The 26,510-nt window shown below is 41.4% G+C and overlaps 1 protein-coding gene across 1 annotated transcript in view; it reads right to left on the reverse strand.

Annotated features, from left to right (window-relative positions):
* Positions 1 to 3,828: 3,828 nt before the first annotated feature.
* Positions 3,829 to 26,510, reverse strand: part of DYRK4 (dual specificity tyrosine phosphorylation regulated kinase 4) — a 1,709,423-nt gene continuing 1,686,741 nt past the window's right edge. Inside the window, exon 14 of the mRNA XM_044087559.1 lies at positions 3,829 to 4,256. Within this exon, the coding sequence (XP_043943494.1) occupies positions 3,985 to 4,256 (272 nt within the window). The 3' untranslated portion in view covers positions 3,829 to 3,984. The remainder of the gene's footprint in view (positions 4,257 to 26,510) is intronic.

Genomic DNA, 26,510 nt, shown 5'->3' on the forward strand with positions numbered 1-26,510 from the left:
AGAAGGTAAAATCATATACGAGAGATAATAAAAATGGCATGTACACTTCCTGGCACTATTTGGTGTAAGTCAGCACTTTATCATTACCATATTTTAATTTACTTTAGCAATAATGTCTTAAAAATGAAGAGAAATAACTATGTCATTCCTTTTAACATATTTTTTAAAGGAGAACTGATTCATTTCTGCACATCAAAATGGTGTTTTCAAATGGATAAATCATTAACAAAAAAGCATGTTTCTTAAAGTTTAATTAAAAGATGCAGTACTGTTTTCAGGATCTATTTCTGACTCTGCTCGATCTTTCTCAATAAACAAATGACAGACATACTGGGAAATTTAAGCATACGTAGCTTTAAGGGTAATCTCTAATTGTCTGACATGAGAAAGAAATATGTTGCCAGGAAGCAAGGGAGACCACAACAAACATGATAGTCTTAAGTTAGTATTCTAAATATAAGCAATTAGATTCAGAGCTAGCTACAAACTAAGAAACATATGACATAGTATTCAAAAGGAGAATTATGCCTTATAATTTTTCAGCTGCCTGAATCACAATTGAGTGAGCACTACTTACTCTTCTGCAATATCCTAAAACTAAAGTGAGTCTGAAGTTACACAGTTTGGCAAGCATCCACCTCCTGGGCCGCTTTATTCCAGTAAGTTAGATATTTTAACTCTGAAGTCATGCTTTTTTGGGAGGTATTAATTTTATTTATTTATTTATTCATTTTTTTGGGGGGGGTAGCACACTGATCACAATAGACCATATACAGATACAGCCTGGGTGAAGAAATTTATACACAAAAAATAATAAAATAAAATAAAACAAATTGAGAAACATTGAGTAATCACAGAATGTCCAGAATCCCATAGACAACTGAAACAACAACAAATGTGGATTAATTTTAGCAGTAAATATGAGAAACAGCAGTTGAGAACACAGGATCAAAGTATAAGTGATGTTTTGTGAGAAGGGAGTTATGTGATGTGTTCGGCAGAAAAGTATTTAGATTTTTGATGGCACTATCTTTTGAGTTGTGCTCTGAAAGTGAGGAAAGAGGAGACTTATTTTAGATGAAGGGGAGGAAATGCCAGGGTTTCAGTACAAGGATGTAAAGGAATGGTCGACACAGTGCAGTTTGATTTGGGGAGTATGTAGTGAGGGAGTTAACTGGGAGAGGTTGCACAGGTTGTAGGGTGGTTTTATTATGGAATTTGACAGCAAAAAGTGGGAAGGCACCTGAATTAAGTAGTTTCTAAAGAAGAGACCCTAGAAGTAGCTCTACACTGTAGGACAATGGTAGCCATCTGGCTTTGGAGAGTGAGGTGCGATGGTAGCCATCTGGCTTTGGAGAGTGAGGTGCAGTGGTGTTCCAGAGGGGGAAATTGGAAATGAATAGGCAGAATTTACTTTCAATAGACTGCAGAGTAGATGAGTGTTTTTTAGAGGTTTTGGCTCTGATGGCAGCCCATACTCAAGCTGACTAAGGAGGACTCCTTTGTTTATTGCAGCGCTAGCTAGCCTGGAGAGAAAGGGAATCAGAATAAAAGAGAACTGATCTTTTTCCATGTGTTTTCAGTGTGGCTTTGGAAATTAAGTGACTGGTCTTGCCATAAACCTAGGTATTTAAAGGTTATGGTTATTTCTATTGGGAGAACCATTTATACCTGTGATGTTGAGTTTTTTAAAGAATTTTTTTTCCCAACTTTTGTGAGGTTCTGAATTTCATACTTTTTCTTTGGAGGGATTTAGGAGTACCTTATGTTTTTGTTTAGCCAAAAATTAAGGTAAGGCAGTGGAGGTCAGATTGATGTTGGGTTTGAATAGTTGAATACGAGGGACTGGACTGAAGGATAACCAGGTTCCTGTCACATCATCAAACTTTTATAAGTTCGAACCACATATGGTCGAGACCATACGTTCAAATTTGTAAAAGTTCGAGCATGTAAATGGAAATCAGCATACGCAGAGGTTTCCATTCTGATCCATGTGGTGCAGTCTCGGATTTGGTATATTTAAGTAGTGGGGGGGGGTGCAGCCTTCTTACAACAGTTTATTTTGTTGTCCGTTGTGTTTTTTGTCGAAGTTATGTAACTTCGAACATAATGGTTCGACCATTAGGTGTTCGAAGTTACGTAACTTCGACTATGTGATATAGACCCAGGATAACCATGTAATCTGTGTACAGAGCGATAGGAAGGTTAGAGAAGTTGGCTGATAGTTTGTTAATAAAGAATGAAAACAATGGAGGAGCTAGTATGGATCCCTGGGATACTCCTCTGGCAAGGGGTGTTGAAGGAAACAGGGATGAGCTTAGTCTGATTTTGAAATACCTATTTGTTAAGAAATGTTGGAACCAGGTAAGAGTGATGGAGCTAATCTTGATTGCCTGGATGGGGTGAAAGAGCAAGAGGTGGTCAATAAGATCAAAAGCTTTGGTAAGGTCACGGAAGAGTACCCTTGAAATGTTTCCTATATCCATGTTGACAAGGATCTCATCTGTAGGTGACGATAGTCCTGTTATTGTGCACCAGCAAACCCAGAATCCATGTTGTTTAAGAGTGAAGAGGTGGTACTGTTGGATGTAAGTGGGAAGTTGGTTGTAGATTAATTTTTCAAGTATTTTTCCAAGTGTAAGCAGGATGGAGATAGAGTGGAAGTGGGAGACATTTTCTAGTGGAGGCTGTTAGGGAGGGGATTTGATAAGAGCAGTTTTCCATATGTCTAGCATTGTCTTTGAGTTAAGTAGAGGCCATAAATATGAAGAAGAGGTGCACTAAGGAAGTCTTTGCAGAGTGATATAAACCAATTCAGGAGGTTGTGTACGAGATGGCAGCTGAGTTGGGGTTCTGTAAGTTAGTAATGGAAGATCAGTCAAAAGTTTCTAGTTTTTTTGATGTTTTCTGTACTGGTGGTGGATATGGGTCTGAAGGCAACTATTTGGGGAGCAGTTGTGGTTACTGGTGGATAGTATAGAAGGTTATTGAGAAGTGTTCACAGAATGAGGGTGGAATAACAGACATACTGCAGATAATGGGAGGGTTGATACTGATTAGCAGATCCAGGAGGGAGTAGTTGTTAGGAGATTTAGACATGTAGCATTGATAACTTACTGCATATGAGTTGAAATACTTGGTTTTGCATTAGAATCACATACTTCCTTTTCATCAAGGGTTTGCAGCCTTGGAGATAATATATTTAAGTACAGCATGGAAGATGTAGCTCCTAAAATGGGAGTACAATAGGGCTTGATACTTGCAAGCATTCAGATTCAACATTCTGATCTGTTTTCTTATAATATTTCTGTAAGTGGTATACAGTCAGTTATCTCTTAATATCATGCAGGCAAAGAAACCAAGAAGCAGTCTACAAAAGAGAAAAATTATAGAAAGAAAAATATTAACCATTAAGAGGCAGTGATATATCAACAAATTACATGACCTTAAAACATTTTCTTGAATCTTGGAAAATAAAAATAACTTTCTCTCTCTATGATTTTTATGCATTAGTAAATACTAAAACTTTTTAAATGATCATGATGATAGAAACTGAAATAACCTTCAGTTACATCTGAAAGTGACCTCATTTGTTTCTGTGGTAGGTCATAATTGTTTTAAAAGCTGTAAATTGAAGCACTGTGAGAAATAAGTTTGTGCTTGCATCTTACTGACCTGGTTTATAACTACCTAGAATAATGAACTGTAACAGATGTAATGTGTATTCTGAAATACCATTTTAAAGGTATTAACAGTATTCCTGCAAGTTAAAACATTTCTGACAAAACTGAAAAAAGTATATAAGAAGGAGACTATGCTCAGGCAATGTAAAAGTAGCATAAGCAAGAAAACATTTAATATTATTGCTCATGATATACAGAACAGCTTTTGAATGATGATAATGAAACAAAAGACTGCTAAAATATTGCCAATGTGATAAAGTGGAAAATGCCAAATGACTCCAGTCTTAGTTGACAAAAATATTTAATTGATAGGGGGCAGGAAACTCAAATGATCAGGAGGATTTGTATCCTCAGCAGTGTCTTTTTGTTCTGGCTGAATTACAAGTTCTACAAATATTGCCCCTTGTTCCTTTGGTGAGGCATCTGTCCTTCTGTGATTTGGCACTTCCTGTATCAATGCTTCCTTTGGAGAAACATCAACTGGTTTCAACTGGTGAGATGCAAAAGCCTTTGTACCTCTTTCTGTCATTTCATTCCAAGTTTTCCCTCTGCTGTTTTGGTTGTTTCTTTCTTCTGTGGGGATAAAGAGAAAAGGCAACATTATTAGTATTTTGATTAGGTTAATTAATACTATGAATCTGGTCTTTATATTAATACTATGAATCTGGTCTCTCTGTATATATATATATATATATATATATATATATATATATATATATATATATATATATATATATATATATATATGTGTGTGTGTGTGTGTGTGTGTATCAGTGAAAAAGAAAAAAAAAGTCTCTGAATAATGTCACTGCTAGCGATGCCATGTGACAGGCTGTAAACATAATGAGCATGCCTGAATAGAAGAAAAATTAGCATTTCATAGAAACAGGTACTAACAGCTAACGATGACAAATTGCTCCACCTAATCTGCACTTTCCCTTCCTGCTGGATAAGCTGCAGAACATAATTAACCAATCACGTAACTGTTCACATTTATTATAAGAAATGCCTAGCTTGGCTCACAAATTATTGGATTCTCTCATTGTTTTTACTGCACTACCTCCAGAATTATTATCATCCTCCATCTTGTGTATGAACAATTACTTCTAACATCTCTCTTTAGCTGCTCACTCAGCACCTTCAAAGTGTGTTCTCTTGTTTTTAATATCACTTTCAGTGCTGTCACTAGGGACTCAACTGATTATGTCATATGTCTTTTTTCTTCTTCTTCTTCTTTGGATGTTCACAGACAACTCAAGTACTATCTTGATAGAACAAAATCTTTCAGGAAGTCTGATCAGTTGTTCAATTCTTGTGAAGGTAAGGACAAAAGACAACCTGTGTCAAAGCAGACTATTTCCAAATGTTTGTCTCAAGTCTATATCACTTCGACGAAACGGTAGAAGTTCGAACGCCATATGTTCGAACTTCTAACCTCGAAGTGCAAAACCATCAAAGGCTTAGAACAGTGATTTTTTTCCCAGGGAAAAAAAATCGCTGTTCCAAGAAACACATACACAACACAAGCACACCAAAAAAACAGCAATCCACACACATACACTTAAAATCCTACATCTAACCCTACACTTAACTGTACATACACTACTATCTATCCACTTACCTTAACCCAAACCCTAACCTTAAGGTCCGTCACTATCGCACACTCACCTGACCCGCGGCCTAAACCTAACTCACCTATCCCGCCCTAATCCTAAAGGGGTTCCTATGAGTACAACGAAAATGCATTTTGCCGAATGCATTTTCGTCGACACATGTAAAGCGAACAGGCAAAACAGCGAAGTGGCTGTTCAGCTAATTCTTTCCCTGGGAAAGAAGTCGCTTGACCGCTTCGTTGTTTTGCCATGTTCTGAAGTGTAGTGTGGTCCCTTGTCCAGTATAGCTCCCGAGCGTGACCGTGAAATAGTTACTGACCTTAGGGTTAGGGTGGGGTTAAGGTAAGTGCATATGTATGAAAGTGTTTACTGTTTTATATTTTGTGTTAAATGTATGGTTGAGTTACGTGTGTATGTGTTTTCAGCTGAGAAATCGCTGTTCTGTGGATTCGACATTTTCAGCTTTCGCTGAAAATGTGTCGATGAAACATTGTTCGCTGTTTTTAGCGTTCGATGTTGCAATATAGACCCCCCAAAGTCTGTCACTATCGCACACCCACCTCACCCGCGCCCTAACCCTAACTGACCTAACCCGTGCCCTAACCCTAACGTCCGCACAATCGCACACTTATCTGAACCCAACCCGTAACTTTCCACCACAGTGCTGAAAATAGTGAAGCCGCAGAAACGGCCAACCAAATTCTTTCCCTGGGAAAGAATTCAGTGCTCCGCAGCTTCGCAATAATCAGTTTTCGAACTTCACAGTTCGAACATATGGTGTTCAAACTGCTGAAGTTTCGACGAACTGAAAGGAACCCATTTGTCTCATGCAATTAACTTTTGCTATCCCAACCAGAGCAAATCAATTCCAGGCAAGATAAGGGCTCACTTTACCAGGGCCTTGCCTTCATCTATGGCTTTCTGGAAAGGGTTAGATTCTAGACGTCCTCTAGAAGCAGCAACTCTGTAACAGCAACTTCCTCCCACCCACCCTCCATCTGTTTTTGTAGCCAGAGTGAGAACCCTTATTTTTATTTTTTCTAGCATTGACCTTATCAGAGCTTTAGCCTCCCTGTCTTTATTGGCATGAAAGCTTTGAAGGGCTTGGCACACAAACATCTCTTTTTAAAAAGTCATTTCAGCTTGAGCTAACAGTTTGGCCACTTGGAAAGTGCTCTTAAGTTTTGAAAGCTAACTGGCTATTGTATCCTTAGCAGGATATAACATATATAGTTAAGGCTAATGCAGCAGTGATCAAAACGATGAGCACCTGACTTGACTATAAGCTCTCCTCACTAGTTCATTTTTTCTTAGAATTGTACATACCTTTTAGATCTCTACGTTAGGAATGGTAGAAACTCAATAAACAAACTTGGTATATCAATGCATGTGGAAATTCCATATTTAGGAATTATTGGCCCATTCCTGCAATATGTTTCCTCCCAAAGTGAAACATTTCTAGTCTGCCTGCTTTAAGACTGCTGATACTTCAAGCTTTCTGGAAGAACCCACCAATTTTGAAGGGAAAGAGAGAATGTCTGCACATTCCTTAGCTAATGTGCAATGGCCACAGACTCTGCATATGATGAGAGACTTAGGGACGCAGGTGGACAGTGGTCTCACATTCGATAACTACATTGCCACAACAGTCAGGAAATCCTTCTATGTGGCACACCTCATCACTAAGGGCTTTTCATCCAGAAAAAAAGAGGTCATTGTCCCACTGTACTCATCCCTCGTTAGACTCATTATAGAGTATAATGCCCCGATTGGTATGTACCTCACAAGACATCTGTAACAGCTGGAAAGGCCACAGAAATACCTCACTAAAAGAATCACAGGCCTAAAGCAGATGCCATATGCTGACCATCTAAAAAAACTCCAGCTATTCTCTGTGGCATATCGTCTACTCAGAGGCGATCTCTGCTTAACATACAAGGCCATGTCAAACCCTGAGCTGTTGGACATGCTCCACTTAAATAAATCCCAATCCCTCAGAGCCACAAGCTCCAGGGATCTAAACCTTGTCATCACAATGAACAAAACATGCTGGAGGGATAGGTTCCTGACCCAGAGACTCCCCATACTCTGGAATAGACTGCCCATACATGTCAAAAAGAGCGCCTCATTGGCCCTCTTCAAAAGGACCCTTGGGAGATAGGAAATTCACCCCGGGGATCATGTCAGTCGCCCTGATAGACAGGGGTCCAGAGAAGTACATACTGTAGGAAGAAATATCCAGGGAATTGTTATGGTTAGGCTTGCATAGGCCCTAGGGCCAATAGCATAGTACCAACCTATGAACCTATATCCATGCAGCTGACTAGAATCACTAGTTGGGAAGCGGATGATTATGCTGTAATCAAATCAAAAGGTGCTTCAACAAAGTATTAGTTTAAGAGTGTGCACATTTATGCAATCAGCTTATTGTACGTTTTTTTTATTTTTTTTATAGTTTTTCCCCTAAGAGATTTGTTTGTTTTTCAAACTGAATTGTACAGGTTATAGGTCACATTAAAGGTGGGAAAAGTTCTGAAATTATTTATTGTGGTCTAATTTTTTTATATCCGAAAAACCTGGCATTTTAACAGGGTTGTGTACACTTTTTATATCCACTGTACACTTGCCACTACTAATCTCTTCTTCTAACGTCTTTATGGCACTCCCATCCTTACTAACCCACAGGCATCACAAAAATCAAAACTTAAATAATGCTATAACAGAGTTGCTAAATTCACAGCAAATATCCCTTTCAGAACTCACCAATGTACAGCACTAAAAGCTTAAATTGGTTACAAATACACCATCAATTATCCAGTATCTATCTGCTTGTCCAGCACTAACTACCAGTCTGCACAACTATGTTCCTAGTCAGTCATTACAATCTAATGACCAAAGAACTCCTGTTTATTTACAAACCTATGAAATATGCTTGGCTTTGCCTGTACTCATACCATTTTGCTCAAGCCTGGAACTCCTTACCTGTATCCATCAGGTCAATATCCTTCCTCCCATCTTTTAAAACCATTCTGAAAAACTTCCTAGCTAAAATATGGCTCTGTTATTGCTCAATACCAGGATAAACTATATCCCTAAAGAAGAAGAAGTATCTGTTCATAACTTACACCCCCTTTCTCTCCCTTCTTCACTAACTTTGTTACTTGTAACTAATCCTCTCCTCAGGCTTTCCCTCTAAATACCATAAGCCTGCTTTTCCATTAACATCATACTGCAATTCTTGTTTCCATTATACTAACTTACCTTTAATTTCTCTACAAACTGGATAAAATGTGTCTAAATATTAAATCATTGTCATATAACTTTTAGTTATGTACTCCCAGGATCCATCTCGCCCTACATCTGACTGATACTCAAACCGCTCAATCTCTTCTGATCTCTCAGGCGGGGGGGAGGGGGGTAGATAATTGAATGGGAGGCTGATGGATCCCAAAAATCATCTGAAGTTAGTGAGTACATAACTAAAAGATGCCTGATCTATCCCTACTACTGCATTCTGACTGACAGACAGCGTCCTGAATCCTGGGTGGCTCACTGGAAACTGGAACTCCTGGAGTGAGCTTTTGACAGATGTTTTTAAGTTGCTTTTTGAAGAGGAATAAGCCTGAGTTATGCAATCTCTAATCCATTTGGCAATAGTAGCTTTGGTGACGGTTTTTCAGTTTATTATCTGAAAAGGACACAAACAATTGGTCTGGAATTTGTTGAGTCCTGTCTAGATAGAAGCGTAATTGCTGCCTGAATCCAATTTAAGTGTATTCCGCTTTGTTTGAAAAATTTGGAAGAAAACTGGTAGCTTCTAGAGATTGTGGACAGATTCATGAAAGTTTTACATATCTGCTACATCAACGGGTGGGTCTATAAGGATGTTAAAATTTCTGGGACCTGGTATCAAGGTAATAATAGGGTCTGTTGAGTTGAGCAGCTCAGATAGCAAAACCTCTTCCACTTACTACAATACAATAGTGGGTAGGGGTTTGGTGGTCATAAAATGTGAATAACTTCCCGGGTCCACGGTGTGATTTCTGACTAAAAGTGGAAGTGGAGAAGTGAGCCAGCCATTTCAAAGTGTGGATCGTGGTTGTTGTGCGACTGGCTGTCTCCGATGAAGAGTTAAGTTAGATCCAAAACCAAGGACCAACCAGATATTTCCCATATTTCAAGACCTCTGGTATCAAATAGCAGTAATAGAGTCTAAGCCTCATGTTGAGCCCAGACCTTAAACCTCTCTCCACTTACTGTGACACAATTGTGGAGTGTGGGTTTGTGGGCTGAAGATAAAATGTGAATAACTTCGGTCCAAGGTGTGATTTCTGACTGAAGTTAGGAGGGGTGGAGGAAGTGTGAAGGACTGTGAAGGTTGTCGACTGACTGTCTGTCCTGTCCCGACTGATGAAAAGGTCAAGGACCGTCCAGAGCATATCCAAGTGAGTAGGGAACCGTGTTGCAAACAGGTTGCAGCGGAATCCCCATCTTTGAAAATCTGACTCAGGGACCACTCGTGGAGGAGAGAGAACCTGCTCCTGTCCTCTCTGTCCCTGGATTGATTTGGATGAATGTTGTCTGTGTGGATAGCGATAAATGCCTTGAGGGAGAAAGTTGTGAGAGCTTGTAGGGTACAGTAGTACAGCCCTCATTTCAACACATTGATATATGGAGAAATGTTTCTTGGGAAGCCAAGAACCCTGAACTGATGATGATTGAGGGGAGATCCTGAAAGACACCATTGTGTGGCCACCACACTGAAGAATGGCAGACATTGAACCTAAAAGTTGCAGGACCAACCTGGCTGGGGCTTTGGATCTCTTAGCAGGGGAATCAGGGCTGCCTTTGCCTGTTTGTATCGTAGGAAGGAAGATTCAGATCAATTTTGAGTCTACTCCTCTCCATGACTCGTGGACGCCTGATGTATCGGTATATGTAATAGCGCCCCTCCTTGAGATCTATGGAGGCCAAAAATCTTTTTCTCCAACAATGTTGAGATCCAAAATGGGTCTCAGGTCCCCTATTTTTTGCAACTAAAAAAAGAACCCAGGTAATCCGGGATCTGGTCTGGGGGGACCGTTGATGACCGGGATTTTTTGACGGTGGGGGTGAGTGTGAAGGAGGAATGGTAACTCTCCGGCGATAATCCTGAACCACCGTGTCTGGGAGTACCCAGGCTTCAGGGTTTTTGGCAGAGCGGCGCGGCTGGCTCTGGAGCAAGCACACCGGGGCAACCCATGGAGGTAGGAGATGAGACAGAACGCTGAAAACCCCCTGCTGCTGCGTGCTGCTGGGTAGCAGATGCACCACCATCATGGCATCTACCACGCCGCCTTTAGATTAGAACTCCTTCGGTGGGGCAGACAAAAATTTGTTAGGCCAGGCACTGGTTCTCACAGTATCTGGATGTTCCCCGCCCCCTCCGAAACCAAATCCAGGAGCTTCGGCCGAAGGGAGACACCAGAGGCTGAGGCTGAGGGCTTTGCCAGAAACTGAGACTCATCAACGGGGGGTTTGGAATTCCCAGCCGCCTACGTTGCTAGGATCTCTAGAAATGTCTGCAATGAGACATCATCCGAGGGGCGACTTTAGGGGACCCCTCATCATCAAGAAGAGTGTCCCGATGTAGAGACTCTGGTGGGGGAGGGCGTGCACTCTGTTCCTCTCTTCCTTGAGAATCTTTCAGAAGACAACTCGAGTGGGAAACAGGAGGGAACCCAGGCTGCTCAGAGGGGGGAGCTGGGGCTCCGCTGACTAGAGACAGAGCTACCAAAGACCCAGTCATCATGCCCAGGGAGGTGCAGTAGAAACCCATTAGAGATGGAGAACTCTGGCTGCACTCAGCCTCCTTCTGAAAGCTCCCCCCCGGACCCCAAGGGGAGTGTCCGTCCCCCGGCAAAACCAGGATAGCGAAGTCCCGCCAGCGGCAGCTTCGAGGAGAGGGAGGCTGGAACCCGACAAGTCAGAACCAGAAACTCCCACCTCCCGGGTCCAGCCGAAGAAGTCGCTGTAAACCCAGGAGTAACAGGGAGGGGTTGGAGTAGAGGTGAGCCGACCCAGGATCTCTACTCCATCCATCAGTGCTCCCGGCCAATGAACTGAGGCGGTCGGAGGAGGCTGGCGGGCAATGTAAACGGCTCAGAAGCCAAAACAAAGTTTTGGAAACAAAGTTACGAAGACTGGGGACTGGCACTTGTCTTTATCTGACCCTGTCGATGTCGTCCGAATGGTCTCTCCACCTGAAGACGAGAGAGGTCCAGTGATAGGTCTCTCAGCTAATCCAGGGACTAGGGGACGGCTCGAGGCAACTACTCCGGCTACCTCGGTAGCCGAAGAGTGTTTAAACCAATTCAAATCGGTGCGAAGCCGAGCCGCGTGAGGAGAGCGCCGAAGGCGCGGACAACCTTCGCCGGCTCGAGTCAGTGGAGCCCCGGAACCCAGAGGAGTCAAACTGAGGCATATGGTATAGCTGTTAAAACAGCTTTTGTTATAAAACCAGAAAATTCCCGGAAAAAGTTGTTAAAGAAAAACACTACACTTAGCTCCAGCTTCGAGGACCGTCTTTGCTAGTTAGCGTCCAGAGATCTGGGGATCTGGGGTGGTGCATCTAGGATATAGTAAGAAACCAGCTTCGCCATGTATTTATTCTTAACAAATGTTTTCATATTAGGTCTAATTTGATAAAATTATTTAAACTGTAAATTATTTTCTATTATTTTTTTAAGATTGTAAAATTATTGTTCTTAACATTTTGTAATCCTTAGAGCGTTTCTTCCTGGGGCTCTGCTGAAAATGGGCTCCTACTCAGTCGGATTTTCCAAGTAATCAAATGTCAATAAATCAAGCAATCAATCAATAAACACGTTATTTCATATTTTTATTTAAAGATTATTATGTTGGAATTGCCTAATACTAAAAAGATTTGAAGATGCATTTATGTAGCCGACTGTTAAAAGCTACTCACTAAGGTAACAACAGTGTAAGCCAATGAATAGACACATGATACAAGACATTGCAGAGAGGAAATTAAAATGAATATTGATAACTTAAGCTCCTCTGGATTGATTATGTATACTGACATGGAAGTGTGTAGCACCATACCTGATATGCATATAACATTTACTATTATGATTAACTTGATTAGTTTAATTGATATTAGTTTTATAGGTAAACTATGTTAGTATGTTAGCGAACAATGTTGGAGGGCTGGGATGCTCCATAATAATTATATTTCAGTTCAAGGTAAAAGGTGTTTAGCTCTTGTATTTACAGAAGTTTACTTTCATTGACTGCCCCAGTGTACCACAGCATATTATTTAATGAAGTTTACTTTCACTGTCTGCCCCAATGTACCACAGCATATTACTCAGGAAATGGTTAACAAAATATTAGTTGAAGTATTAATATAATAATGGGTTCATATGTTCCATAAGGGTTTGCTGAAAAGTAGGTGGGAACAGGGATATAATAAGAAGTTATGTCTTACCATAACGTTCCATGTTAGTTGTCTTCTTCTCGCCTTCTTTCTTGCTGGATGGGTTCGGAGCCGATCCTCGGCTCCGACTCGGCCTATACTATAGCTCAAGAGCTATTTTTACTGGCTCGAGGGAGCCCTATATCCCACAATACCATGCGCTAACTCCCCAGATCTCGTTTGGAAGCTAAGACATAGTCTAAAAAGTAATATTATAATAATAATATTATAATCCTCTTTTACAAGTACAGATTACCTGCTAGTAACACTAAGGATACCATGAAAGACGCAACATATTGTATCTCCAGAAATGGAAGGACTCAGAACCTCGAGTCTATCCAGGCTAGGGGGCAGGAGGGAGGGACGCAAGAAAGAAGGCGAGAAGAAGACAACTAACATGGAATGTTATGGTAAGACATAACTTTTTAATGTTAAGTTGTCATTCTCGCCTTCATTCTTGCTGGATGGGACAGCGTCCCTAGCATCTTAGTCCTGGGTGGCTCAATGGAACAGACTCCTGAGTACAGTGGAACCAAAATCAGCTCTATTTCTGGAGGCTAGATCAAGCTTGTAATGGGCAATAAAGGTATGTTTGGACGCCCATGTAGCTGCTGCACAAATGGCATCTAGTGGTAACCTTGCTTGAAAAGCCGTTGAAGTTGATGTGTCTCAACTCATAGATCAAGGTAATAATAGATGTCAGCCATCTGGAAAGAGTAACTTTCGATACTGGAAGCCCTTTCTTGCCTGCAGCATAAGAGAGGAAGAGCTGGTCTGATTTTCTGAATTGTTTTGGCCTGTCTAGGTAATACCGTAACTGGCGATGAACATCTAATGAATGTAATTTTTGTTCAGCCCTGTTGGTATAGTCTGAGAAAAAAGACGGGCAAATCAATGGAGTGGTTTAGATTTGCTTCCGATAACACTTTTGGTAGGAATGAAGGGTTTGTTCTGAGAGTTACCCTATCTTTATGAAAAACCAAATAGGGAGGACGGACAGACGAGGCTTGAAGTTTCGATACCCTTCTGGCAGATGTTATAGCTACTAAAAACAGCGTTTTCCAAGAAAGAAGTTTGAGGGAGCAAGAAGCTGCCGGTTCAAAAGGGGGTAGAATTAGTGAGGTTAGAACTAAATTCAAATCCCATTGTGGGGGTGGATCTTTGACTGGAGGTCTGAGCAACAAGATGCCCTTGAGAAAGGCTTTACAGAGTTTGTGGGACATAATATTTGCTTCTGAGAATCCAACATGAAAATTAGCAATGGCCGCTAATTGTACCCTGATAGTGGCTGATGATGACCCCAAATGAAAAAGCTCCACCAGAAAGTCTAGAACCTCATGAATGGGTGCATGGAAAGGATCTAAGGATCTAGTTTGTGCCCAGTGTGAAAAACACTTCCATTTACTCGCATAAGTCTTCCTAGTATTGGACTTATGGGAAGCCAGAATGATATCACGAACAGGAGGAGAAAGCCTGGCTATGGCTGGAAGTAGAGCAACCAAGCTGTGAGGTTGATGGAATGTAGAGACTGATGCAGCTTGCCCGTGAGGTGGGTCAACAGATCCGGAAGGGGTTCCAGATGCCAAGTCTGTTCCAGTAGGTATTTGTGCAGGAACGGGAACCAAACTTGTCGAGGCCAAAACAGGGCAATGAGGATCATTTTGGATCTCAATGCGGTTGCTTTCTGAATTAGTTGCGGGATCAATGGAAAGGGAGGAAAGGCATAAAGAAGATCCCGGGGCCAAACGTGAACAAGAGCGTCTCTGAGGGGCTGGCCTGGTAGAGGAAAAAGTGTGAAGAAGTCGAGGCACTTGCTGTTTTGCGGAGTTGCGAAAAGGTCACAGCAAGGCTGGCCCCACTTCCGAAAAATTCCATCTACCACCGCTTGATTTAGAGACCACTCGTGAGGCATGAGGATAGTTCTGCTCAATCTGTCTGCTATGACATTGGACTTCCCGGGGATGTGCATTGCTATCAGAAACCGTTGAGATGAAATCGCCCATTGCCAAAGTCTGAGTGCTTCTCGACAGAGGGGGTAGGACCTTGTTCCGCCCTGCTTGTTTATGTACCACACCACAGACATATTGTCCGTTTGAATTGCTATAGTCCCCGTGGGAAGAGAGCTCTGAAGGGTCTGCAACGTCAAAAGCACCACCCTCATCTCTAGGACATTTATGTGCAGGTGGCATTCTGACTGTTGCCAAGTGCCCTGGACCGTCCTGCCCTGATAATGCCCCCCCCCACCCGATCAGGGAGGCATCCGTTGTGACAGTGGCAACTGGAGGGGGGAGAACAAAGGGTCTGCCCTGAAAAAGCTGAGGGGAAACCATACACCAGGAGAGATGTTTCTTGCAAGATGGTGTTATCAAAATGTTGTGGGTCATTGGCAGCTGTTGAAAGGACCACTGAGAAAACAGCATCCACTGAAGGAGTCTCATGTGGAAGCAGGCTAATGGAAGTAGAAGAATCGCCACCGCCATGAGGCCCAACACTTTCAATAATAGCTTGACTTGGACTCTGCTGGGCTGAAACAGAAGCTGAACATTCTGCCTTATGTCTGTCACTCTCTGAGGTGGTAATGTTGCAGACATTTCTGTGGTGTTTAATACGGCGCCTATAAAGTTTATACATTGACAAGATGACAAGGAGGACTTTGCAAAATTTATAGAAATACCCAGGCTGTTGCAAAGTTGGATAGTATAATCCATGGCCATTATGAGATCCTGTTTGGTGGTAGCAGAAATGAGCCAGTCGTCTAAGTATGGAAACACCTGGAATCCTTTCTGTCTCAGGTGAGCCGTGACCACTGCCAAACATTTGGTGAACACCTGGGGGGCTGTGGTGAGACCAAAGGGCAGGGCCCTGAATTGAAAATGACTGACTCCCAGCCGGAAGCGGAGAAACCTCCTGGAGCGCCTGTGTATTTTTATGTGGTAGTATGCGTCCTGGAGGTCTAACGAGCACATCCAGTTGTCTCTGCCCAAAAAGGGTAGAATGGACTGCAGTGTTACCATCCGAAATTTTGTCTTTAATACATAGTTGTTTAACCTTCTGAGGTCCAAAATGGGTCTCCAATCTCCTGTCTTTTTTGGTACCAAAAAGAATCTGGAGTAGATTCTGGATCCTAGCTGATCTGCTGGGACTGCCTGGATGACTCTTTTGTTTAGCAGCTTTTTTATTTCTAGCTGAGCCTGGCCCCTTTGTGCAGGTGGTACGTCTGGTAGGGGTTTTGGTGGTTGTACCGGAGGGAAAGTGAAAGGAATTTTGTAACCTTCGGATATGATCTTATGTACCCATGTGTCTTGGGAGATGGATTGCCAGGCTTCCGGGTACAGAGATAATCTTCTCCCGACTGCCTCCGAAGGCGGACAGTCGGGCAGCTTCTCAGGGATGCTGAAAGGGTTGGTCAGGGAAAGATTCCCTGGAACCCTGGTTCTGTGGACCTCTCTGCCCCTAGGACAGCGTCTGTTATTATTCCCCCCTCTGCCTCTAGGGGGAAATTCACCATGTGCGGCAGGCGCGACTCCCTGTGGTTTGTGGAATCACATCTTTCCACCGCTCTGTCCTTTAGGATAAGGTCTAGAAGGCGTGGAAAAACGGACTCCCATGGCAGAGAGAGTCTTACCATCTTGCTCGCATCTGGTGAGGGTATTCTTCACCTGAGGCCCGAACAATTCCGAACCGTCAAAGGGGGTGTCAGTAAAGGACGCCTTGAAGGGGTCGGCAAAGTTACAGAGTCGCATCCAAGCGTGACGTCTCAACGCAACGCCTGTGCCAGCAGCCCTACTCGCTCCATCGGCTGCATAAGAGATTAGCCGCATGGAGGAGTTAACAATGGAGTTCAGGGTAGCCAGCTGAGAGTTTATTTTGTCCTTAAACCCCACAGCAGAAGGATCCTGTACCATTTCACCCAGCTCTGTGAGCAAGTCTCTCTGAAGGCGGGTGAAATGACATAAATAGTTCAGCGATCGCATAGAAAATGTCGCTGAAGCAAAGGTCTGCTTGCCGTACCTGTCCATGGTCCTGGACTCTTTGTTAGGAGGATGAACAGGTACAGAAGGATCAGCTAATTCCTTCTTAGTGGCTGCTGCTACCACCATAGCATCAACTGAAACACCTTTGGTGAGAAAGGATTTGTCATCTGGTGCAGAAATAAATTTAGAAGGCCTCCTAGGGGTAGATTCCATTGAATCAGGAGCTGCCCACGCCTTTCTAGCCACTACCTCCATTAGTGGGTCGAAAGGGGGAGACACCCAGGAGGTGGAAGGGCGAGATCCAAAGGCATCAAGGTAAACCAACTCGTCCTCGGAAGGTTTGAGAGTGGACCAATTTCCCCTCTGTCTTAGGATCTCCAGGATGTCTGAAAAGGAGACATCCTCAGAGGGGGATCTGGGGGAACCCTCTGACTCATCCAAGTCAGTGTCCGATGTGACAGACTTGGGGGAGTCTATGTGCTTCCTCTTGCACTTTCTTTTCCTAGGGGGTTCCCCTGAAACTTCAGGGGAGCCCTCGGAAGAGGAGGAGACACCCAAAGTGGGTACCCTACACTTTGGATCTCTGCTGTCGGGTATAGGAGGGTGGCCAGAGACCGTAACAGGCACTACAGAGGGAGGAGCCGCAGAACTTAACCTTGGAGTGGACACTGGGTCCAGCACACTCCTCATCACCTCGAAGGCTCCCCTATCAGACACCAAAGGTAGTCCCGGCTCCGAAGAGACTGGAACCGCCCCCGGAACTGACAGAGAAGGCTCCGAGAATGATGTTGGGGCCGAACTAACCAGAGCCGAAGCTCCGAGAGGGAGAGCGGGGTTGGACAAGGGTCCGATGCCACTTGCCCCCTCGGAGCCGACAATGGAGTCCCGGCGCCCGGACCTCTCCATGGACGGAACCAATAAAGAGGTCGGAGCTGATGACACCGGAGCCGAAGGAGGAGGTATCGGCTCCGACGTGGGCAAGATCACAGTTCCGACGAACTCCGGCTCCGAACTCGAGAGATGAGTCGAAGGAGGAATGGATAACTGTATCGAAGGAGCCACAGTCTGGTGAGATGGACTCTGAAGCATTTGGGCCAGTGCCTGAGATTTTATGAGTCTACTGACCACCCTCTCGATGTCGTGATCGGAGAGCCTGGAAGACCTCGATGAATGAGTCCTATGACTCCGCTCCGATAGGAGGGGGGACCTCGGAGCCGATCTGACGGACTCTAAAGAAGGGGACCTAGAGTGCGTGCATGCTGGGGTCGGTTCCGATGATGGTTTCGAAGCGGAATCCACTTTGCTCGCCTTGGAGCCAGCTGGAACCGAGGTCGGAGCCATCTCGACAACACCAGCCCTCGGCTCAGAAACTGGAGCCGAGGGTTTGGCGGTTTTTGATGACTTCCCCGAGCCAGACTTGGACGGGGAGTCATCTAGGCAGTCCCAGCAGATCAGCTAGAATCCGGAATCTACTCATGTCTAAATCTGTTCTGTTTGACTGAAGATGTTGACCATTGGGGGCAGGACCTTCTAAATCTACACCCTCCTGGTATTCTTTGTAATCCCTATCTAGTTTGCCTTGTTTCCTGATGATGTTAACATTACAATTCTTATCAACCTGAAAAAAAAAATCAAAATATTTAGTTTTTTCGCTTTCAACAGTAAACATTAAATCTTGAAGGATAACTTCATTGACAAGTTCCATATCTTTGATTAACAACAATTTTTCTTTCTCATTCTCATCCCTAATGGCTTTTACAATGTCCAAACCACATTGATTAAATATATTAATGAGACTTGTGTAAAATTCCGTACCCTCTTTGACTTTGTTGGGATATTTGCAAACCCTTAGTCCCTTAGGGACCATTTTTTGTTTAAGACATTCATTCAAGTATACATTATCAACTTCAAGTTTCTTGTATTTATCCATAAGAAAATACAGTTTATCTAAGTTGTCTTTGTATGTAGGAACTTTAAGCTGTTGATGTCCCACTTTACTCTTATAGCCAAACTCATAATTTTTATGTAAAATGTCTTGAAAATTAAGAATTGGTTTTGTGTTGGAAACCCTAGGTAAGTTAAAAGAGTGTGTCACTTGGAAGAATATTCGCGTTTGAGCCGGTGACTGTTGGCGGTGAAGGTTCACCTTCTTCCTGCGTTCGAAAAATGTTAGGTGTGTCTAAAAGTTCGTTGGCCTTGGAAATGTTTTTAAAAGAAGATAAACTAGAAATTCCAACAGAATCCTTGGACGCCAACCTCAGTGGATGTCTCGCTGCTTCCTGGTTGCCTGGAATGCCTGATGTTAACGTAATGAAAGCGTTGCATGCTGGGGTGAGTAGTTCAATGAGTTGAGATAACTGTCCATCATCAGGAAACAAGGCAAACTAGATAGGGATTACAAAGAATACTAGGAGGGTGTAGCATACCCTAAACCAAGATCTTCCTATGGATATAATGTACTTGAAACAAATGATTTCGAAGGTCCTGCCCCCAGTGGTCAACATCTTCAGTCAAACAGAACAGATTTAGACATGAGTATTCAAGAGGAGGAAGTCCCTTTAGAACAGCCCTATCCCCCTTTACCCAGACATTCCAACAGGATTTGGAACAAGCCATATGTTCATTACAACTACAACCACTACGGACGTCAGAGGGGAGGGACAGTATGGTATTAAATTTAACATCCACGGATGGTATTTCTGTTACTGACTCACTTTATTCATATGGGGGCTATAATATTTTCAACTATAGTACAGTTTCTGTGAATATTCATCATTTTCACTTGTTTTCTAAGGAATTTAAATATATTCCCTCAAGAAAGGCAAACTTATCTAGAGCCATTATAGATTTAAAAATGTTTATTAGGGAAAAGAATTTAGCCTTATTTTTCAATAACACCAGTAATTTTCCACCTACAATACCCTTACTGAAGAGACCAAGTACCTTCAATCCTCCCCTTCATCCACAATTGAAAAATTTTGAAATCATTATGGAAAGGGAAATTAGGAAAGAAATAGCCGAACATAAAGTTTTTTCAAATCTTTCTAAAGAAGAAAATGAGTTACCTGATACACTTAAGAAAGATCATTCCATCAGAATCATGCAACCTGACAAGGGTGGGGGTACTGTATTAATGGATGTGATACTTTATGAATCCAAGATGAAGGAGGAACTTAGTAATTCCTTGAAATACGTCACAGTTTCTGTCAATGAGGTCAATATTGCAAATTCCAGGATTTATTATATGCTTAATGACTTAGTACTTGAGGGATCCATTAGTCTTGACACATTTAATTTTTTATTTAACAAAAAACCTAGAGTTCCATCAGTGTTTGGTATCCCAAAGGTTAACAAGTGTGTGTCAGACCCTCCACTAAGATTAATTGTTTCTTTGGAAGGGGCCATTACCTCCCCACTTGGTAAATTTGTTGACAACAAACTTAAAGAATTATCTTGGACGGGTCAAACCACACTAAAAGACTCTTGGGACTTTCTTAGACATTTAAAGCAAGAATTATACCATGAAAACTTGCTTTTTATTACTTTGGATATAGTTGACCTATTTGGCAGTATACCACACGATACTGGTTTACTTTGGTTGGAAGAATATATGAACACCTTTGGTACATTTTCCAACAATGATTTTACTACTATACTCCTTTTGATGGAGATTATTTTAACCAACAACTTCATGTACTATGTGGGTGAATTTTACAAACAGGCTAGAGGCGTAGCTATGGGAGCCAATTGTGCCCCAACCTAAGCCAACATAGTTTTGTCTTGGTGGGAGGATATTTATGTACTTAACAGTGAGTTTAAGGAATGTTGGATTCTTTACAAACGTTTTTTAGACGACATCTGTATCCTGTGGACAGCAGGAGAAGGGAGATTTTTTGAATTTTTGTCCTACCTTAAAGGAACTTCTAGTTTTTTAGATTTCACCTACCATGTTAATCAAGATGTCCTCAATTACCTACATGTCAATATTTTCAAGCTGAATGGTAGATTTTCCTCTAAAATCTATAGGAAATCTACATTTTCTAACTCTTACCTTCATTTTAAGAGTGGACATCCTTTTTTTCAGAAGAAGAATTTAATAAAAGGTCAGCTTGTTAGGGTTAGTCGGATGACATACGAGGATGATGATTTTATTGCCAAATGTGACAAAGTTTGTGACATGTTCAAAGATAGGGGTTATCCATTACATTTGATCCAGCAAATGAAAATGGAAGTTATTGAGGGTAGAACACACAGATTTTTACCTATTTTAGGGCAAGATGTCATAACAACAGACATTGGAACTACTTCCAATGCTACTTTTAAAGACATAAATAGACAGGATACATTTGTTCTTGATTTCAATGGAGATTCAGGAGTTATTAAGAAAGTGGTAGATAAGGAATGGCAAAAATTTCAAGAAATTACTGATATTGAATTGTTACGCCATAGTCCCCTGGTTTTTACATATAGGAAGGACTTAAATTTCAAAAACCTTTTTGAGTTCGGACAAAATCCATGTAAATTTAAACAAGGAACAAGAACAGGCACCTATAAATGTGGTGCTTGTTCACAATGTAGTTTTTTGTACAACGTATCTCAAATAGAATTATCTAGCAGAAATAAGATTTTACACAGTAATTGCTATGCCAACTGCCACACCAATGGATTTGTCTATCTTGCCTTGTGTAAATTGTGTTATTCTTTTTACATAGGCAAGACAGAAAGGAAATTGAAAACATGAATTTATGAACACCTTTATGAAATTAGTAGGGAAAACAACAAAAATGCACTTTATCATCATAAAATGGTTTGCAATGATGCAAGTTTTACATTTTTTGTTTTAGAAGTGGTTGCCAAGGACATTAGAGGTGGCATGTGGGAGACGCGGTTGGAATACCGTGAGCTCTTCTGGCAAATATTGTTAGATGTATCAAGACCCCCAGGGCTCAATGACATGGCTTCTATCAAGCCAGTTTTGAAATTAAGGCAAGCTAAATTATAAATTATAGTATTACTCACCACATACTATTATTATCTTATTATTTTTATTAAAAGTGTGTCTATTTTACAACATATATTTTTATATTTATATTTTTATTTTCTATTTTTTATAGTACACTTCATCCTTTTATTCATAGTATACCAAATTTAATTTATTTCAATTAGGATATATATTTTTTGTATTGTTATTGTATATATTTTTTACAATGATATTGTACATTAGTTATTTTTATTGCACATTATGTTGTTAACAGACATCAACAGGCAGGTTTTAAACAAATTCAAGTTTTAAAGACTTGTTCTTTAAGATTTTGTTGTGTAATTAATCAATTATCAGACGGACCAATGTCAGTATGCATTTATTATATAAAGGTCCACTATACTGTGAAATGTATCTGATGAAGTTGGTATGAAAACGCTATTTGTTCAGTGAAAGCTTTAATATCTGTCTTAGTTGTTGCATTCGCTGCAAGTGTCTATTAGTTTATGTTCGTGGTTGAATAAACATTTTCTACAACTCGTTTCTCTTAATGACTTTGGGAAATGTATCTGTTTTAATGTTTGCAGGACTACTGAGGGACAAATTGGGAGAAATTATTCATTATAGTGCTTGTGTGTTCTTGGATAGACCGCTAAACTGCTCACCTGGTGAAAATGTGTAATTTTAGTGCTTCAAGAACCAAAATTAAGATACCTTGAGGGGAGGATGCTTCATTTCAGTGCTTCTGAGTACTGGGACAGACTGCTGAAGGGGCTGTCTGGGGAAATGCCTCATTGTAAGTGCTTGTGTGTACTAGGGCAACTGCTACCTTTCTAGGCATGTGACTATTGTGGGACTGTTGGTTGGGAAAAATGCTTCATTTTGGGTGCTTCTGTATACTAGGGCAGACCAATGAAGTGGTCGCTTGGGGAGATGTTTCATTTCAGTGCTTGTGTGAGTGAAGCTGGACTTCATGGGGGTAAAGTTTAATTGCAATACATATGAGCACTTGCACATACTACTGAGGGTCTTTTGTGGTGCTGATGTTTCTTTATAGTGCTAGAGTGTACTTGAAGAGACTACTGAAGGGCAGACAATATAAAGCAGCCACTTGGATTATGCTTCATTTGGTATTTAAATGTCTACAGATGGTCTTGATGGGGGAATATATTCTATCTTTATGCTTGTGTGAACAGCAAGTGAATAATTGTGGGGGGAAATGTTATATTGGGTCTACTTCAGAAACCTGAAAGTTCAATTACCCGACTTCCAAAACGCCAACATGAAAAGGCCAACAACCGCACAACACTGACATCTTGGAACACTGACTTTTTACTCCAGGTAAGTAATTCCTCAGCCACCCTGACAAAAAAGTAAAACCAAAGGAAAGCAAACCCACCCATGTGGGAGGCTTTGTCCCCCCCCCAACTAAATATACCAACTTCAAGATCGCACTACCGCGGGGGTAAAGGGCCTTTAAAGTTCAACAGGATGGCCAAGGGTTACTTACATGGAGTGGAAAGTCAGTGTTTTAGGATGTCCATGTTGTGCAGTAGATGGCCTTTTCGTCACTGCATTTTGGAAGTTGGGTAAGTGAGCGTTCTGGTTTCTGAAGGGGACCCGTTATATTTTAGTGCTTTTGTGTATTACCAATGTGTTAGCCTGGGGAAGTGTTTTAGTGTTTGTGTTGGTGTAGACATGTGCATACTACTGAAGCGTTTGTTGGGGAAATTTTTACATTGTGGTGCTTGTAAATACATGAACAGACTAGTGGAGGGGGTTGTAGGAATTGTATTATTTAGGTGTTTCACTGCAGCTGGTCAGACTACTAGGGAGGTACTTTATGCTAAGTTTCATTTTGTTCGTCAGTGAACTCTGAGGGACTCAGCGGGGTCTAATTTCTCATGTTAGTATTGGTGTTTCCAGGGACCATCAAATGATGGCATGATTGTGGTAATTGATTTCTGGAAAAAACAAAAAAAGAAAAAAGAGAAGACACTGTCACTGCTTCAATAACTTCCAGAAACCCACCAGGAGTCAATTTAGCCCTTTCGTTCCTTTTACTTCTAGAACTTCATCAGAAAATTTTTTTGTTTTTTTCCAGTTTCACAGTTATTATATTTTTTTCTGTGGTAACTGATTTCTGTTGGTGCATCTGTGTACTTGGATATACTGATTCGATGGTAACTGGTGAGATGTGTAATTGTGGTGGTTGAGCAACTACTGAGGTGGCCCAGACATGTGGATACTGTATGCTTGCAATGCTCACGCATAACTGATGAGACTCTGGAATTTGTTGTGTCTGATATTGCTTGATTTTCATGTTTCTGAGTACTGTATTTATATCCTGAAGTGGTCAAAAAATTATGTAGGTTGTGTGCTTGTACTGCTTCTTCGACTAAGAGGAACATGTTGGTAGAAAATGCTTCATTTCAGTGCTTCTGTGTACTTGGACACCCTGTGACACCAGGGAAATACTGCCAGTCCAGCTATTTGGACTTTTGTAAATAATTATATGTTATTTATGAATATTAATATGATTCGTATGTTTGTCTTACAAATGTAAGTGAACTATATGTTATGTGTAACTACTGGTGCAGAGGTGTGTGTTGAACTGTATGTTATGTACTGAGCTTCAAGAATGTAACCACAGTGTACTCTACTTGAAAAGAACAGAAATGTATATAAACTATGTACCTGTGCAAATGTATGTTTTAATAGTAGAAGCTGGAACATACAGAGTTAATATGCAAAACTTCAAGAAAATAAGTTTAAATTGTTTACAATGTGCTATAAAAGTTAGTTAATGCAGCAAGGAAACAGGATGTCTAGAGCTAGAAAAGTAATTGCTATGTTTAAAATGTGAAGTGTTTTTATTGCTCAATGACTTTCTAGAAGCTGCATACTTCTGAGAGATATGTATTTCTTCCACAGAGATGTTAAAAATTCTGTTAGTATCTATTAGCCTGGGAACTGAAGGCAGGTGACAAAGAGTTAAGTCATCCAAAGCTGACCCAGCAGTAATGTTTGATAGTAATTTAAGAACTCTCTCAGAGACAGACTTGGCATTTTCTTGTCTTGGAACTATCAAGAACATCCACTCATCTGCATTTGCCTTGCTAATAGTAAGTAACCAGGGTACAGTAATCTCTCTTAGATATAGATAGGAATATAATAAATATTAGTTTAGATTTTTTCTGTATTTATTTGAGACTGTCCTGCAATGTTGTTTTAAAATATTTCCTGTGATTCTGAACTCTGTATTTACTGTATTGTTTGTGTATTGTCTTGTTATTTTATTATTTAGCATTAAATATATCTAAACCTTTTAATTGTGACTGGTTTGTTTAGATATATTTAAGCTCCTATAGTACTTGGCATATGTACCTGGTGACACTGTATGGGCCACTCCAATAGCCTTAGTCTTGGTCACATTTACCATTTGGATAATAGTAACTTTACACAGTAGGACTGGGCATCCTTTGTAAGGGCCTTAGAGCAGCTGATACAGAGCTGGTTGGTTGCAGTGATAACTACCTTATAGACTGGGCAGAAGGGGGCTTAGCTATTAAGCCTGTGCCAGCCTTCCCTAGGAGTGTCTGTGTGTTTGTATATAAATCAAATCTCAAAGTATGTGTGTGTGTCAGCTACTTGGACAGGGACACGAAGCACTGGCTGGACAGAGAGGGTGCTGGATATTTTGGCTTGACCACCCAGCTAAGATCTTAATCCTACAGCTGTGTCAGTGGGGGGTCTTACTGGGGATCTGAAGAAAGAGGGAGAAACCAGCCCCAGACTGATTGTGATCTCTGTGTGCTCTTAAGGGAAATTGTACTTTAATGTGTATGTACTTGTCATCCTCCCAATGTGCACATTCCTCACTGGTGCTAGTGGTGAGGATTGAGGCTCCTTGATTACTGGGCCAGTGCAGGGGCATCAAACACCCTATTGAAATAGTTGTGGAAAGTGATTTCAGTTGGTGCTTGTGTCTACTTACATGGACATGCTAATGAGTACAAGGGCAGAAAAGTGCAGTCTTTGTTGGGGGTAATATTGCATATTAAGGCTTGTTCGACTACTGTGTGCAACTCCTTCAGGACAAATGCTTCACATGAATTGTATGTATGCATTTTCATGCTAATGTTGGATGGGCTACATGAAGGTGTAGGGTGGGGAAATGTTTCACTTTTGTTGCATGTGTCTGCTAGGGCAGACAAGAGAAGTCGCCACTTAGATAAATGACTCATTTCAGCTCTTGTGCGACTGTTGTGTGTATCTGTGGGAGGCAAATGTTACATTTTAGTGCATGTGTGTACTTGGATAGACTACATGGGGACTTGATGGCTGCTAATGTTTTGTTTCAGAGTTTGTGTTAACTTGGGCAAACTATTCAAGGGGTCGGTTGAGAAAATGCTTCATTTTTGGTGGGTTCATGTTTACTAGTCCAGTGGTTGCTTAGGGAACTGTTTCATTACACTGCTTGTGTGAGTATTGTGGGACACCTGGGGGGGATGTTAAACTGTACTTCATCTGTGCACTAGGACATACTACTGAGGGACTCTTTGGGTGCAAATGTTTCATTTAGTGCTCGTGTTTACTTGGGACTCACAGGGGGGAACCTTAATTGCAGTGCATGTCTGTACTTGGACAGACTACTGAGTGCTTGATGCCTGCTACTGTTTTTTTTTTTTTTGTTTACTGCTTGTGTTTCCTTGGATCAGACACAGAAGGGGTCAACTGAAAAAAATGATTAATTTCTGGTGCTTCTGTGTACTAGGGCAG

The sequence above is a fragment of the Protopterus annectens genome, chromosome 11.part0, assembly GCF_019279795.1.
Source record: "Protopterus annectens isolate FY-2018-M chromosome 11.part0, PAN1.0, whole genome shotgun sequence".
NCBI lineage: Eukaryota > Metazoa > Chordata > Ceratodontiformes > Protopteridae > Protopterus > Protopterus annectens.